This window comes from Pan paniscus, chromosome 3 (genome assembly GCF_029289425.2).
Source record: "Pan paniscus chromosome 3, NHGRI_mPanPan1-v2.0_pri, whole genome shotgun sequence".
In the NCBI taxonomy this organism is placed as follows: domain Eukaryota; kingdom Metazoa; phylum Chordata; class Mammalia; order Primates; family Hominidae; genus Pan; species Pan paniscus.
Window position 1 is genome coordinate 141,568,098 of NC_073252.2, and position 16,718 is coordinate 141,584,815.

The following is a 16,718-nucleotide window of genomic DNA, read 5'->3' on the forward strand; positions in this document are numbered from 1 at the left end:
ACCCAATCACTGTAGTTCGGCTCACAGAAGCCACATCCATAGTAAAAGGGGCAGTACTACATCAAGGGAACACCCTGTGGGACAAAAGAATCTGAACAGCAGCCTTCAGCCCTAGACCTTCCCTCTAACAGAGGCTACCCAAATGAGAAGGAACCAGAAAACCAACCCTGGTAATATGACAAAACAAAGCTCTTCAACACCCCCCCAAAATCACACTAGTTCATCAGCAATGGGTCCAAACCAAGAAGAAATCCCTGATTTACCTGAAAACGAATTCAGGAGGTTAGTTATTAAGCTAATCAGGGAGGGACCAGAGGAAGGCGAAGCCCAATGCAAGGAAATCCAAAAAATGATACAAGAAGTAAAGGGAGAAATATTCAGGGAAATAGATAGCTTAGAGAAAAGACTATCAAAAATTCATGAAACTTTGTATACACTTTTAGAAATGTGAAATGCTCTGGAAGGTCTCAGCAACAGAATTGAACAAGTAGAAGAAAGAAATTTCGAGCTCAAAGACAACGTCTTCAAATTAACCCAATCCAAGAAAGACAAAGAAAAAAGAATAAGAAAATATGAACAAAGCCTCCAAGAAGTCTGGGATTATGTTAAATGAACAAACCTAAGAATAATCGGTGTTTCTTAGGAAGAAGAGAAATCCAAAAATTTAAAAAACATTTTTGGGGGAATAATCAAGGAAAACTTCCCCAGCCTCACTAGAGACATAGACATCCAAATACCAGAAGCACAAAGAACACCTGAGAAAATCATTGCAAAAAGATCTTCACCTAGGCACATTGTCATCAGGTTATCCAAAGATGAAGGAAATAATCTTAAGAGCTGTGAGACAGAAGCACCAGGTAACCTATAAAGAAAAACCTATCAGATTAACAGCAGATTTCTCAGCAGAAATCCTACAAGCTAGAAGGGATTGGGGGCCTATCTTCAGCCTCCTCAAACAAAGTAATTATCAGCCAAGAATTTTGTATCCAGCAAAAGTAAGCATCATATATGAAGGAAAGATACAGTCTTTTTCAGATCAACAAGGGCTGAGGGAATTTATCATTACCAAGCCACCACTGCAGGAACTGCTGAAAGTACCTCTAAATCTTGAAACAAATCCTGGAAACACATCAAAACAGAACCTCTTTAAAGCATAAATCAGACAGGACCCATAAAACAAAAATACAAGTAAAAAAGCAAAAAACAAATAACCAAAAAAATCAAAGTACATAGGCAACAAAGTGCACGATGACTGCAATAGTACCTCACATTTCAATACTTACATTGAATGTCAATGATCTAAATGCTCCACTTAAAAGATACAGAACCAGCTTCATCCATGTCCAAACTAACACAAGAACAGAAAACCAAACACAGCATGTTCTCACTCATAAGTGGGAGTCGAACAATGAGAACACATGGACACAGCTGTGGGGGGCACATCACACAACATGGCCTGTTGGGGGGTGGGGGCCTGGAGGAGGGATGGCATTAGGAGAAATACCTAATGTAGATGATGGGTTGATGGGTGCACCAAACCATGGCATGTGTATACCCATGTAACAAATCTGCATGTTCTGCACATGTACCCCAGAACTTAAATTTTATATATATACATATATATATATGATACAGAACCGCAGAATGGATAAGAACTTACCAACCAACTATCTGCTGCATTCAGGAGACTCAGCTAGCACATAAAGACTCACATAACTTAGAGTAAAGGGGTGGAAAAAGACATTTCATGCAAACGGACACCAAAAGCGAGCAGGGGTAGCTAATTCTTATATCAGACAAAACAAATTTTAAAGCAACAGCCGTTAGAAGAGACAAAGAGAGACATTATATAATGGTAAAAGGCCTTGTCCAACAGGAAAATATCACAATCTTTAACATATATGCACCTAACACTGGAGCTCCCAAATTTATAAAGCAATTACTAATAGACCTAAGGAATGAGGTAGACAGAAACACAATAATAGTGAAGGACTTCAATACTCCACTGATGGCAATAGACAGGTCATGAAGACAGAAAGTCAACAAAGAAACAATGGATTTAAACTATACCTTGGAACAAATGGACTTAACAGATATATACAGAACACTGTATACAGCAATAGCAGAATACACATTCTATTCAACAGCACATGAAACTTTCTCCAAGATAGATCATATGATAGGCCATAAAATGAGCCTGAATAAATTTAAGGAAATTGAAATTATATCAAGCACTCTTTCAGACCATAGTAGAATAAAACTGGAAATCAATTCCCAAAGGAACCTTCAAAACCATGCAAATACATGGAAATTAAATAACCTGCTCCTGAATGAGCACTGGGTCAAAAACAAAATCAAGATGGAAATTCAAAAATTCTTCGAACCGAACGACAATAATGACACAACCTATCAAAACCTCTGGGATACAGCAAAGGTGGTGCTAAGAGAAAAGTTCATAGCCCTAAACACCTACATCAAAAAGACTGAAAGCACAGACAATCTAAGATCACATCTTATGGAACTGGAGAAACAAGAACAAACAAAACCCAAACCCAAACCCAGCAAAAGAAAGGCAATAACCAAGATCAGAGCAGAACTAAGTGAAATTGAAACAAACAAACAAAAAATACAAAAGTTAAATAAAACAAAAAAGCTGGTTCTTTGAAAAGATAAATAAAATTGATAGACCATTGGCAAGACTAACCAAGAAAAGTAGAGAGAAAATCCAAATAACCTCACTAAGAAACAAAACAGGAGATATTACAACTGACAACACTGAAATACAAAAGAGCATTCAAGGCTGCTACGAATACCTTTATTCACATAACTAGAAAACCTAGAAGAGATGGATAAATTTCTGGAAAAATACAAACCTCCTAGCTTAAATCAGGAAGAATTAGATGCCCTGAACAGACCAATAACAAGCAGTGAGATTGAAATGGTAATTAAAAAATTACCACCATCACCACCGACGACAATAACAAAAATTCCAGGACCAGATGGATTCACAACAGAATTCTACCAGACATTCAAAGAAGAATTTGTACCAATTATTTTGACACTATTCCACAAGATAGAGAAAAATGGAACTCTCCCTAATTCATTCTATGAAGCCAGCATCACCCTAATACCAAAACGAGGAAAGGATATAACCAAAAATGAAAATTACAGACCAATATCCTTGATGGACATAGATGCTAAAATCATTAATCAAATACTAGCTAACCAAATCCAACAATATATCAAAAAGATAATCTACCATGATCAAGTGGGTTTCATATCAGGGATGCAGGGATGGTTGAACATCCACAAGTCAATACATGTGATACACCACATAAACAGAATTAAAACAAAAAATCACATGATCATTTCCATAGATGCAGAAAGAGCATTTGACAAAATCCAGCATCCCTTTATTATTAAAACTCTCAGGAAAATTGGCACGCAGGGGACATACCTTAATGTAATAAAAGCCATCTATGACAAACACACAGCCAATATAATACTGAATGGGCAAAAGTTTAAATCATTCCCTTCGAGAACGGGAACAAGACAAGGATGCCCACTCTCACCACTCCTTTCAACATAGCACTGGAAGTCCTAGCCAGAGCAATCAGAAAAGAGAAAGAAATAAAGGGCATCCAAATTTGTAAAGATGAAGTCAAACTGTCACTGTTTGCTGACGCTATGATCATTTACCTTGAAAACCCTAAGGACTCCTCCAGAAAGTGCCTAGAACTGATAAAAGAATTCAATAGAGTTTACGGATACAAGAGTAAAGTACACAAATCAGTAGCTCTTCTATACACCAAAAGCTACCAAGTGGAGAATCAAATCAAGAACTCAACCCCTTTTAAATTAGCTGCAAAAAATAAATAAATAAAATAAAATACTTAGGAATATACCTAACCAAGGGGTCAAAAGACCTCTACAAGGAAAAGCACAAAACACTACTGAAAGAAATCATAGACAACACAAACAAATGGAAACACATCCCATGCTCATGGATGGGTAGAATCAATATTGTGAAAATGACCATACTGCCAAAAGCAATCTACAAATTCAATGCAATTCCCATCAAAATACCACAATAATTATTCACAGAATTAGGAAAAACAATTCTAAAACTCATATAGAACACAAAAAGAGCCTGTATAGCCAAAGCAAGACTAAGCAAAAAGAACAAACCTGGAGGCATCACATTACCTGATTTCAAACTGTACTATAAGGCTATAGTCACTAATACAGCGTGGTACTGGTACAAAAATAGGCACATAGACCAATGGAACAGAACAGAGAACCCATAAATAAAGCCAACTACTTCCAGTCAACTGATCTTCGACAAGGCAAACAAAAAACATACAGTGGGGAAAGGACACCCTTTTCAACAAATGGTGCTGGGGTAATTTGCTAGCCACATGTAGGCAAATGAAACTGGATCCTCATCTCTCACCTTATACAAAAACCAACTCAAGATGGATTAAGGACTTAATCCTAAGACCTGAAACTTTAAAAATTCTAGAAGATAATATTGGAAAAACCCTTCTAGACATTGGCTTAGCCAAGGATTTCATGATCAAGATCCCAAAAGGAAATGCAATAAAAGCAAAGATAAATAGCCGGGACCTAATTAAACGAAAGAGCTTTTGCATGGCAAAAGGAACGGTCAGCAGAGAAAACAGACAACCCACAGAGTGGGAGAAAATCTTCACGATGTATGTATCTGACAAAGGACTAATATCCAGAATTTACAACGAACTCAAACAAATCAGTAAGAAAAAAACAAACAATCCCATCAAAAAGTGGGCTAAGGGCATGAATAGACAATTCTCAAAAGAAGATATACAAATGACCAACAAACATGAAAAAATGCCCAACATCACTAATAATCAGGGAAATGTAAATCAAGACCGCAGTGAGATACCACCTCACTCCTGCAAGAATGGCAATAATCAAAAAAATAATTTAAAAAAAGCAGTAGATTTTGGCGTGGATGTGTTTGTTAATCAGGGATCACTTCTACACTGCCGGTGGGAATGTAAACTAGTACAGCCACTACAGAAAATAGTGTGGAGATTCCTTAAAGAGCTAGAAGTAGAACTACAATTTGATCCAGCAATCCCACTACTAGGTATTTACCCAGAGGAAAAGAAGTCATTATTTGAAAAAGATACTTGCACACGCGTGTTTACAGCAGCACAATTCACAATTGCAAAATCGTGGAACCAACCCAAATGACCATCAATAAACGAGTGGATAAAGAAACTGTGATATATATATATGATGGTATACTATGCAGCCATAAAAGAAATGAATTAACAGCATTTGCAGTGACCTGGATGAGATTGGAGACTATTATTCTAAATGAATTAACTCAGGAATGGAAAACCAAACATCATATATTCTCACTGATATGTGAGAGCTGAGATATGATGATGCAAAGGCATAAGAATGACACAATGGACTTTGGGGACTTGGGGGGAAGAGTGGGAGGGGGGCAAAAAATAGTATATACTGCTCGGGTGGTGGGTACATGAACATCTCACAAATCACCACCAAAGAACTTACTCATGTAACCAAATACCACCTGTACCACCAAAAACTTATGGAAAAATTAAAAAAAAAAAAAGAAAATGCAGCCTCGTCAAAACCTTGATTCTATTCCAGTAAAGACCATTTTGGATTTCTGAACTCCAGAACTGTAAGATGACAGATTTGTGTTGGTTCAAGCCACTAAGTTTGTGGTAATTTGTTATAGCAGCAGTAGGAAACTAATAAAATCCTCATAATAATTCTAAGGAACACATGCCATCATTATCTTCAGCTCATAAATGAGCAAACTAAAGCACAGGCAGTTTCTCAAAGATGCAAGACTACAAGAGTTGAGCTGGGATTTGGACACAGACAGCCTGGGTCCAGAGCCTATTAATTAGAAGCCTTCATGGTATCACTCTTGAGATTTTAGTAAAGTTGGAGTGCTAGGGTCATTTTTGCCAGTATTTCCATTCTTAAGGCCCATGAGGTAAGCTGCAGCATACACTTAATGTCCAGTTCTGGAGGCAGGGCAGGGTCTTCTTTTAACAGTTTGAATACTGGTATGGGAAACAACAACATCAACAACAACAACATCTACTTCAGCCCGATGGTGAAAGATCTATTTCTAGAAGGGTATAATACCTTCTGTTAGTGCTATGTGCTATTAGGAAAAAAAAATTATTAATAGATCAAATGGAAATTTTCAACATTCCATTTGGGAAATCTTTTTAAAGTGAGGGCATTTTGAAAGAAAAAAGATTAAGTCAGCCACTGTAAAGCAATGGATTCATAATATTTCAAAATAACAGATAAAAAATGTTTAAAGTGAGTCCTTTATCAGCTGTTCCAGGAATGCCCATCAACAGCAGACATGGATCTTAGCTCCATGCATGGTACATGGAAGGCAACTGAAAAATTCACTCGTTGGGCATGGCAGCACATGCCTTGTAGTACCAGCTACTTGAGAGGTGGATGTGGGAGGACCAACTTGAGGCCTAGAGTTCGAGGCTGCAGTGCACTATGATTGCACCTGTGAATAGCCACTGCATTCCAGCCTGGGCAACACAGAGAGACCCTGTTTCTAGAAAAAATCTTTAAAGAAATGATTTTTTTAAATTCCAGTTTGTCCCTGGATCTAAGGGAAAAAAATCCACTGGATAAATGAATGTGCAAATGTTTAATTAGTTTATGTATATGTACTTTAACATACAGCTATGAATGAATGTATCCTCAAATATTTTGGACTCTGTGTTTGATCATTCTTATCACTTTAATTCTCAAGGTGCTTCTTTGTCAGGTTAAGAAGTGCAGTCTTGGCCCTGTTCTCTAACTTTTGTCCACGGCTTCAGCTTCCCAAAGCAGAGTGAGTGTCTACTGCTCGGGTGATGGGTACATGAAAATCTCACAAATCACCACCAAAGAACTTACTCATGTAACCAAATACCACCTGTACCACCAAAAACTTATGGAAAAATTAAAAAAAAAAAAAGAAAATGCAGCCTTGTCAAAACCTTGATTCTATTCCAGTAAGGACCATTTTGGATTTCTGAACTCCAGAACTGTAAGATGACAGATTTGCATTGGCAGTTAAGAGCCCTAGCTTTGGAATTGGCAAGACCTGGATTTGATTCCAGTTTACTTGCCTATTACTTGTATGACTTCAGGCAAGTTATTCAACCATGGTGTCTTCATTTTAAAATGGGCATCATAACATTTACTTTTTATTTTGTAGTGAGGATCAAAAGTCATAATGTCTTTAGGGACTGGCTAGCTCACAGAAAAAAGTTAAAACATGGTAGCTACATAAAATTCACCTTACAGTGTCATCACAGACTGATTTTTGTTTGTAACGTTGTCCACAAAGCATAGTGTCAGAGTCAGAGGTGCATCTTTTTAGAGTGACATTCTTTCCAAAAACAGAAAGGAAAATATTCAATATAAAATATTTGTCTTACATTTACTTATGAACCTGTTTAAAGGTGTAAATTCATCTTTTTAGTAACTTATGGTTCTTGAGAACTTGGGAAAGGGAAGGAAGATTTGATTTTAAACTTTAAGGGAGAAAATGGATAGGAGGGATCAGTAGTTTCAACTGTAGTTAGTCTCATCAGAAGGGGAGAAAGTACCTAGTTAATGGGCACCTATCTTTAAATTAATTTTTTTTAAAAAGAACAAGAATCAGGTGAAAGTACCTACTTTTTATGAAGTGCTTTACATTTATGATCTTAGTCAATCCTCTTAGCAACTCTTTGACATAGGTATGAAGACCACCACTTTATACATGGGGGAATGAATGAAGAGGACAAGGTCACTAACTCAAGGTCACACGGGACAAGTTGGGATTCAAACCCAGTCAGTATACCATATGGCCTCTCATATAGGACTACTTTACAATAAATTCAGTTCCTGACTGATTACACATGATTTAGGCAGAAAATGCAGGTTACTTACTGGGAATGAGTAATGATTTGTATTGAAAGAGGTTACTGAGTGGCAAGCAGCACACAGAGATAATTTCTGCTATTATCCTGTCATACTGCAAAATGATTTTTCTTCTGACCACATAATCATTGAATCCCTAGGTGTGTAAAGAAAGTGGCTTCTGTTAACTAGATGCTGCCCATTATTCTACTTTGAAGTTAATAGTAGACAGACCAAGCTGCAGCATAAACAGGCAGTTTTTAAGTAAGCTTTCCTCTATGCCGGGAGAAATATATATATATTTACCCCATCCAGAAAGATTTCAAGTCTAAGATCAGGGAGCCATAAGATTCAGTTCTGCAGATAAAAATCCCAACAAAATCTGAAGATGTATTTTCTAATTTGTTTCAGAATGATAGAAACCACTAGCTAGATTCACAGAATCTCTTGAAGGTAAGATTCACTTGCCTATATGATGTCACACATGATCCAGATCAGATAAAATACTTCACATTTCACTCATCAAATTCCTCATTGCTTTTTCTTCCTAAAAAGTTATTTATCAAGAATCGTTTGGCACAGGACCATAAGTGAAACAAAAAGAATTAATTTGTTTGTATTATGACATTATTTATTGTGATTACTTGCTTACATGATGCCTATACTTGCCCAGAAATGATTTAATTTTTTTTCCAATTTTATGTTGATTTTAGTTAACCATGAATCCTTTTGAAGGGTTTATTATGACTTACCATTGTCTTCAACAGAGAAATAGAAGATGTCCTTTGATGCGTTGCTGCCCTCATTCAAGACATAGGATATCTTCATCTCATCAATGTCAGCTAAAAAAAAAGCAACCATCACACAAAGTCATATTGGCACAAATGAAAATGAGTATGTTAACAACTTCAAAGTTTTAATTAGGCATAGAAATACTCCAATTAATAAATTTTAAAATAGTGATTGAGTGAACATGAATCTTCTTCTTAAAGCTACAATGTCAAAAACAAAACTTTAGTTTGAAATTTTGTCTCAATGAGGTACCATCTCACCCCAGTCAGACTGGTGATTATTAAAAAGCCAAAAAATAACAGATGCTGGGTGAGATTGTAGAGAAAAAGGAACACTATACATTGTTGGTAGGAGTGTAAATTAGTTCCGCCATTGTGGAAAGCAATGTGGAGATTCCTCAGAGAGCTAAAAACAGAACTATCATTCAACCCAGCAGTCCCATTACTGGGTATACACCCCCAAAATATAAATCATTCTGTCATAAAGACACATGCATGCAAATGTTCATTGCAGCACTACTCACGATAGCAAAGACATTGAATCAACCTAAATGTCCATCAATGACATCTTGGATAAAGAAAATATATTACATATACACCATGGAATCCTATGCAGCCATTAAAAACTAGATCATGTCTTTTGTTGTTCTTCTTCTCGTTGTTGTTTTTTCAGGGACATGGATAGAGCTGGAGGCTATTATCCTTCACAAACTAATTCACGAACAGGAAACCAAATACTGCATATTCTCACTTATAAATGGGAATTTATAATAATTCTAAGGGGAGTTCTTAAATGATAAGAACTCATGAATACAATGAAAGGAACAATCGACAGTGGTGTTTTCTTGAGGGTGGAGGGTAGGAGGAAGGAGCAGAGCAGAAAAGATAACGACTGGGTACTGGGCTTAAATACCGGGGTGATGAAATAATCTGTACAACAGACCAGCATGACATGAGTTTAAGTATGTAACAAACCTTCACATGTACCTCCAAACCTAAAATAAAAGTTAAGAAACCCTGACTTTGTCACAGTGCTACTATGTGCATATTCTCTGGGTGCTGAAGCCCAGCAAGGAGGGCATTCTAGTTACGTCTGCTTTACAACATCCTGGCCCTCTATGGAGAGCCAGGTCTATCTGGTTTTGAATCTTCTGCACAAGTATAGAGCTTGACATAACTGTGGATACTCATGAACTACTTGTCAAAATGAATTTAAACAATAATAATTACTGCATCCTAAGAAAAAAGAAAATGAGAATAAAATCATGATTTTTTTTCCTATTGGCTATTCTCTTGGGTAATAATTTGTTATGAAGGTCAATAATTATGTTTTTATATTGGTAATTATTAGTATTTTAAAAACAATTTGCTTTCAGGGGTGTTTGTTTATAGAATAATTCTTATAGAACCACATATGATTTTATTGTTTAAAGTTTATATAAGTTTAATATTTGAAAATGTTATCACTGTTGTGATTGCATTCTTTCTTTTTTTGTTGTTGTTATACTTTAAGTTCTGGGATACATGTGCATAACGTGCAGGTTTGTTACATAGGTATACACGTGCCATGGAGAACCACATATGATTTCATTTGCTTTAGAAGCAATTCTGAAAATATAACCAAACTATTTTTTAAACATGTGTAAGTTTTCCTCTGAGTTTGCATCTAGGTTTACATGTATCATGTGTGGGAAATTTCATGCACAGAGCTATCTAAAAAAGTTATGACAACATAAAGAGCATTTAAAAGCCGGCGGGTATCACATCACCTGGGAAAGTAGAGGGACCTGCCTCTAGCTCATGATTAGTAGTGACACCAAATATAAAAGAAAAAATAATCTCAGGCAAACATAGTTCTGTGCTTTTATTAGACGTAGAAATTATGTTTGAATAGTATAATAAAAATGAACAATGTAGGAATTTATATCCAAAATCTAGATACCAAACATCTTCAAAAACCTGGACTTACTAATAACTATGCAAATGATTTCTATATGTCATTCTTAAAATTCAAAATCAATCTGATATTATCAGAATTAATATAATGTTATCTTATAATATTTCAGAAGCAGAAGCTGTCCTCCTGTATTTAGCAGTTTTAAGGTATAACTACAACTTTATGAAATATCTGTGAGTTTCTGTTAAATGGGCATTCTGATGAAATTGATGAAAAAGGACTTGTTGCCTTTTTTGTTTTTGGAATAGTTTCACGCTTCACTGTATTTTATTAGAACAAGAATCTTACTGCAAATGGCTGAGATCAGGACAATTTTACACAAAGCTGAGAGATCTGATCCAATGAAGGAGAGGGACAGAATAGTCAGGGAAGAATACATACTAACCTTGTGTAAACACTCGAGTGCTCTGGTTTCCAAGGCCAGTTTTGATAATGAAGCCATGCTCTGGTCCTCTGGTCACTTTATACTTCAGAAGCCTGTGGGGACTGTCCTGATCTTCTGCCTTCAGAGACTTGCTGGTAATCAGGAAGCCCATGTGTCCAGTGTGAAGGCGCTTCAAGGCTGGGGCACCCCTGTTGGTAGTAATCTGGGGAAGCCTATTGTCTAATGATCTTATCTGGACCCTCATTACTTGAGGTTTGTGTGTCGCCAGGGCAGTGTCTGGTAGGACATAGAAATCAGTGTGAGTGCCGTCTGTCACAGTCAAGGAGAAACTATCTTCAGTGGTCTCACTGCCGTCATGCTTGTAGCTAATCAGGTTCTTGTTCAGGTCTTGCTTGGTGAAAGTGGTCACGGGACGGCTACCATTGTACAAAATCTTGCCATGCATGGGGACCTGGGTGATGGTAAAGAGAATAAGGTCATCTGGGGTATCACTGTCTTCCACTGTCAACTCAAGGAGAGTGATCAGTTGGCTATCCTCTTTCTGTAGTGTTAGTCTATGGATGGTCAAGATAGGTTTCTTATTATCCACATCAGTGATGAAGATCCTGAAGGTTCTGAACACAGGGTAGAGTTCGCCGATCACTTGAAATTCGAAGCTGTCCATCTTTTTCTCATCATTTGAAGTATGGACATAGGATATTTTGTTGCTAGCCAATTGAAGTTGAGTGAAAGAGGCAATGGGTTCCCCAGCATAGTCAGAACTTTCTAAGTGACCCAGGCTTGGAGCCCGTGTAATGCTAAAGTGATGTTCATCAGAGCTGTTGATGTCACTGTTGGTAAGCAGATTGTTGGTAAGGGTCACTCTGGCACCTTCTATCAAGGTGATCCTTTTGCTGATTACCTCAGGGAAGACGCTGTCTAAGTTGCCAATGGTGACGTAGAAGTAGTGGTCTGTCAAAGTGTTAACCCCATCAGTAACATCAAACTTGATAATGTCAACAATCCCTTCTTGGCCTGTGTGGATATAGCAGATGAGGCCTCTGTTAATCTCATCCTGGGTAAAGTTCATTCCCAGAGTAAGATTGTTCCTCACTTCTCCTCTGGGTTTTCTCAGCCTCTGTAGAAGCCCTTGTTGAGGCCCAGAATGGAGGACAAAACTGAGGCTTTTATCATCTGAGTCAAGATCTGTGGCCTTGAGGATCCGATTTGTGATGATCTCAGAGTGTCCTTTCTCTACCTTCAGCCCATTGTTGACAGTCAGGTGAGGAGTTTCATCATCCACTAGGGTCACTACAATGGGTACCTTCCTGTGGGTTGTGTGCTTGCCGTCACTCAGCCAGACCTCAAAACTGTCCTCTTTTGTCTCTGAGTCATCATGCTCATACACAATGGCGGAGGCCTCCCGGATCTCCTTGAGGGTGAAGCTGTGGATGGGCTGGCTGCCTGTAGCCAGCTGCTGTATGATTCGTCCATGCCGAGGGAGGGCTGTGAGTTGAAAGTGGAGCTCATTTGGTGGCAGGTCAGCATCTGCTCCGTTAAGCAGCTGGGTGTCTATGACCAGGCTCATCCCCTCTAGTACCTTAAACTCATGGGCAAAAAGTTTAGGCTGCTCATCATTGGTGGGTAGGATGATTATAGGGAAGAAGACATTTGGGGAGAAGTTGATGCCATCAGAGCAATAAAAGGTGAATTGGTCCTCTTGTGGCTCTACTCCCTTGTGAATACTCTGTACATAATTGATATGCCTCACTTGGATATCTCTGAGGGAGAAAGCACTGATAGGGCTACCAGACTGGGACATTTTTGAACCAGGAGCTGGTGCAATCTTTTCCAGGTAGCCAGAGGCTGGCTGACTAGTCACTGTGCAGAGGAGTTCATCTTGAGGAGTGTCCACATCTTCAACATGGAGATGTTGTAAGGTCAAGGAGTTCTTCTCACCTTCATAGACAATGAAGGACTCCCCGACCAAGACCTTGGGTCCCACATTGTCCACAGGCAGCACAGTTACTTGTACCTGTACTCTCTCTATTATGCTATTCCCCACTACCCATTGGTAAGAATCTTTGGAGAGGATGAGGCTGAAGGCATCATGCTGCTTTTGAAAACCAACTTCACCTCCAGTGTGGACATAGGCTACTCTCCCATTGATGAGATCCTCTTGGGTGAATCGTTCTGTGGGCAAACCATTTACCAGAATAGTGCCCAGTTTGGGGCTGTCCTTTACAATGAAAGACAGCATCAAGTCACCTACATCCTTCCTTTTGCCATGGATGACACCCATGGTAATTTCAGTGGCTTTATTCTCTAGTACGTCTATAGAAACATCCAATAATGAACTACTTCTGAGAGAGATCCTAGGACTTCTGTTAGCCACATTGGGATGCACAGAAATTGGGATGGTGATGGGTATATGGTGCACCCCATCACTTACTTCCAGATGGAAAGTGTCACTGGTAGTCATCTGGTCTCTGCCATGCTGGTAAGAGACACTCCCGTTAATAACATCAGCTTGCATGAAAGATTCCCCTGGGACCATACATTTTTTAAAGTACTGCAAGTGTCCATGTTGGGGACCCCGGACTAATATGAAGACAATTTGGTCAATGTCTGTGTCTGGGTCTGTAACATGCAGCTCATTACTGCTGAGGTTAAAGCTGCCTCCCTCTAAGATAGTAAAGCCTCTGTTGGTGACTTCTGGGGGCTGGTTGTCCACAGGTTGCAGGAATAATGTGAATGTGCCTGGCACACTATTGCCTGCAGCATCTTCCACCTGGTAAGTAAACTGCACAACCCGTGGTGCAATACCCAATTTCTGTGGAGGCTGGTAGGCAACTTTATGCTGATTTACCTGGGCTTGGGTGAAGTGCATGATGAGTGTGTCTGGTGAATCAGTGAGCACAATTTCTCCAGCCCGGACTTGGTGGTTGCCATCTGTGTCAGTCGGGAGTGTCAGTAGGGTGTACCATAGGTTCTGGTCATCAGAGTCCTGGTCAATGTATCGGAGGAAATTCTTCTGGAAGTGAGTGAGTTGGTATTCTTGTACAGTCATTTCTAGTGTAGTTCCTGGATACAGCTGTGGACTCAGTATATCCACTGGTTGGACCTTGATGGTGAAAATGTGCTGTTTGGAGAGATTGGGTGGGTCATGGTCATCCTGCACATGGAAAGCCAGCTGGACCATTACAGATTGAGGGCTGTGTGGTCCAAGATGGCGGTAGAAGAGTCTCCCTTCCATTATGTCTCTCTGTAGCCACTCAGTCACCACTTTCTCATAAAGCCCTTCCTTTTCCATGTAGTGCCAGTCTTCATCTTCAGTGGAGAGAGGTAGTTCAGCCTGCTGCAGCAACAGGTCCCCCAGGTAGTGGCCTGAGTGGGAGGAACCAGGGGCCAACTCCCACTGAGGCTCTTCCTCGTTTCCTTTTGGGGGCTGGTTCTCCAGCACAAAGTGGATGGTTGAGTCCTCAGAGTCAATATCAGTAGCACTCAGTACAAAGGGAGAGATCTGGACCACCTGCCCTTCAGTGAGTGAGAGTCCTGTGTTAGTATTGACCATTGGTGGTTCATCATCCACAGGTAGGATGGTGAGGGGAAAGAGGAATTCCACTTGGTGGTGCCCGTCCTCCATCCGGAAGATGATGTTGTCACTGTAGGTGTTGCTGCCATCATGCTGATACACCACTCGCCCTGCTGCCAGGTCCGCTGGTGTGAAATACTTGCACCCAGCAGGTGCCCCAAACACCACCAGCTGCCCATGTCTCAAGCCCCTGACTGCAGCCATTTTCACCTCTTCCAGGTTATCTTTATCACTGATAGGAACGCTGTGGGTGCTGGACAAGGGCCTTGACTGACCTTCAAAAAGCACAAGTCCCCTGTTATGGCTAGCCACTGGGACCAGAGTATTCATGGATTTCACTGTCACCATGAAGGCAAAGGGGTCTGAGGCGGCGCCGTCTCCGTCCACCACCTCCAGCTCCAGCTGAAAGAGGCGCTCCCCATGGGAGTTCTCTGCAGGGGGCTGATAGGCAATCTTCAGCTCCCTCAGCTCCTGCTGGGTGAAGAAGGAGACTGGAAGCCCTAGAGGGTCGTCGGTGCTGACCACGTAGCCCTGTTGCCCCGGGTGCCCTGGTGGGTGAGTGGGGGCGTTCAGAATGTTGAACACCAGGTCACCAGGGTCTGACTCGACGTCCTCCGCGGCCAGTGCGTCAGGCGTCAGGGCTGTCAGCACCAATGGATCCACCTCCATCATCATCGTGGCCATGAAGCTGGGCCTGGGCGGTGTGTTCTCGGCTCCGCCGCGGATCCTCACGAGCAGCTGGAAGTGCTCGCGGACCAGCACACCCGCGGACCCAGCGTCTTGGCCCTCAGGCCCCAGCAGCTCCACCATCATGGGCACGTAGTCACGGTTGGGCGAGGAGGTGGCGGTGTGCTGATAGCGCACCCCAGCACGGAGGAAAGCCTCACAGTCTACGCCCTTGCCCCTGGGGAGAGGGGCCCCCACCGCGTCCACCAAGCGCCCGTACTTGGGCAGGGGGCCGTCCTCGTGAGGAAGTGGGGTGAGCCGGCACCTGCGGGCGGCCGTGGCTCCAGACTTTAGGGAGGCGAAGTCCAGCACTCTCCTGTCTAAGGCGCGGCTCCAGCTCCGCAGCTTCTCCACTACCAAAGGCCTGTTGCGCGTCACCAGCTCCAGCTGGGAGAAGACCAAGTCCACCGCCAGCGTGAAGGGCAGCACCAGCGTGTGAGTCGGGGCGTCGTAGCGCAGCTGCAGCAGCACCCGGGCGCGTCCGGGGCTGTGGGAGCCGAAGTGAGTGTACTGGACTTGGCGGGGCCCGAAGGTGCAGGGGAAGCGGCGCGGGGAGAGCGCGCCCTTGAGCCGCGGCAGGGCGTCCAGTACCGTGACTTCGCACCGGTTCCCCGGCTGCACTCCAATCACCAGATCCCGGAGCGGGTCGAGCCAAAGGGAACGACCCAGGGGCACCCGGAGTCCAGGGTTGGCAATCAGCACGCTGGGGCCGTCGGGGCGAGTGCCGTCAAGTGCACCCCGGGCGGGCAGGTAAAGCGCCGGGTCGGGCTCGGTCCCAAGCGAGGATGCCCGTCCCTGCAGCGCGGGGCGACTCAAGAGCAGGCAGGCGAGCGCCACAAGGAGCTGCCGAGGCGTCCCAGTCGGGTGCCGAGAAGCCCCCGCCATGGCCACGGATGGCTCCTCGCGTTGGGATTCCCGGGGTGGGGTGCCCTCTGCAAAGAGGGATCCGCTGAGCGGCAGGTGCAGGCAGTGGAGGCAGTAGCTGCTGTCCAGTCGGTAGCCGACTTGCGGATCCAGCAAGAACCAGCGGCTGCGCTTCGGCTGCTGCAGGTAACGGCAGCGGGGGAAGGGGCTCTGCCCACTTCCTGCTCAGCCCCGGTCGCAAGTCTCTCTCTGCTGGCTTCTGGGGACCCCAGATACGCGCCCAGCGCGGCGAGACTTAGCGAGGGTGCAGCGCTCTCCCCTCCGCTCCTGGGCGCTTCACCCAGCCTACCTTACACACCTTCGCGCCGGGAGCCGTGGCCGCCGCACTGCTGCCCGCGCTGCCAGACTCCGACCAGCTGTCTGGATACTCTCTTCCCCAGGTGCCACAAAGAGATTGTCCCTCAG

The 16,718-nt window shown here is 42.2% G+C and overlaps 1 protein-coding gene across 1 annotated transcript in view; it reads right to left on the reverse strand.

Moving 5' to 3' along the window:
* The window catches only part of FREM3 (FRAS1 related extracellular matrix 3), a 135,300-nt gene extending 118,890 nt beyond the window's left edge, over positions 1–16,410 (reverse strand). Inside the window, exons 1-2 of the mRNA XM_003820703.5 lie at positions 11,090–16,410; positions 8,709–8,798 (exon numbers count right to left, since the gene is read on the reverse strand). Of these exons, the coding sequence (XP_003820751.4) occupies positions 8,709–8,798; positions 11,090–16,274 (5,275 nt within the window). The 5' untranslated portion in view covers positions 16,275–16,410. The remainder of the gene's footprint in view (positions 1–8,708; positions 8,799–11,089) is intronic.
* Positions 16,411–16,718: the final 308 nt, after the last annotated feature.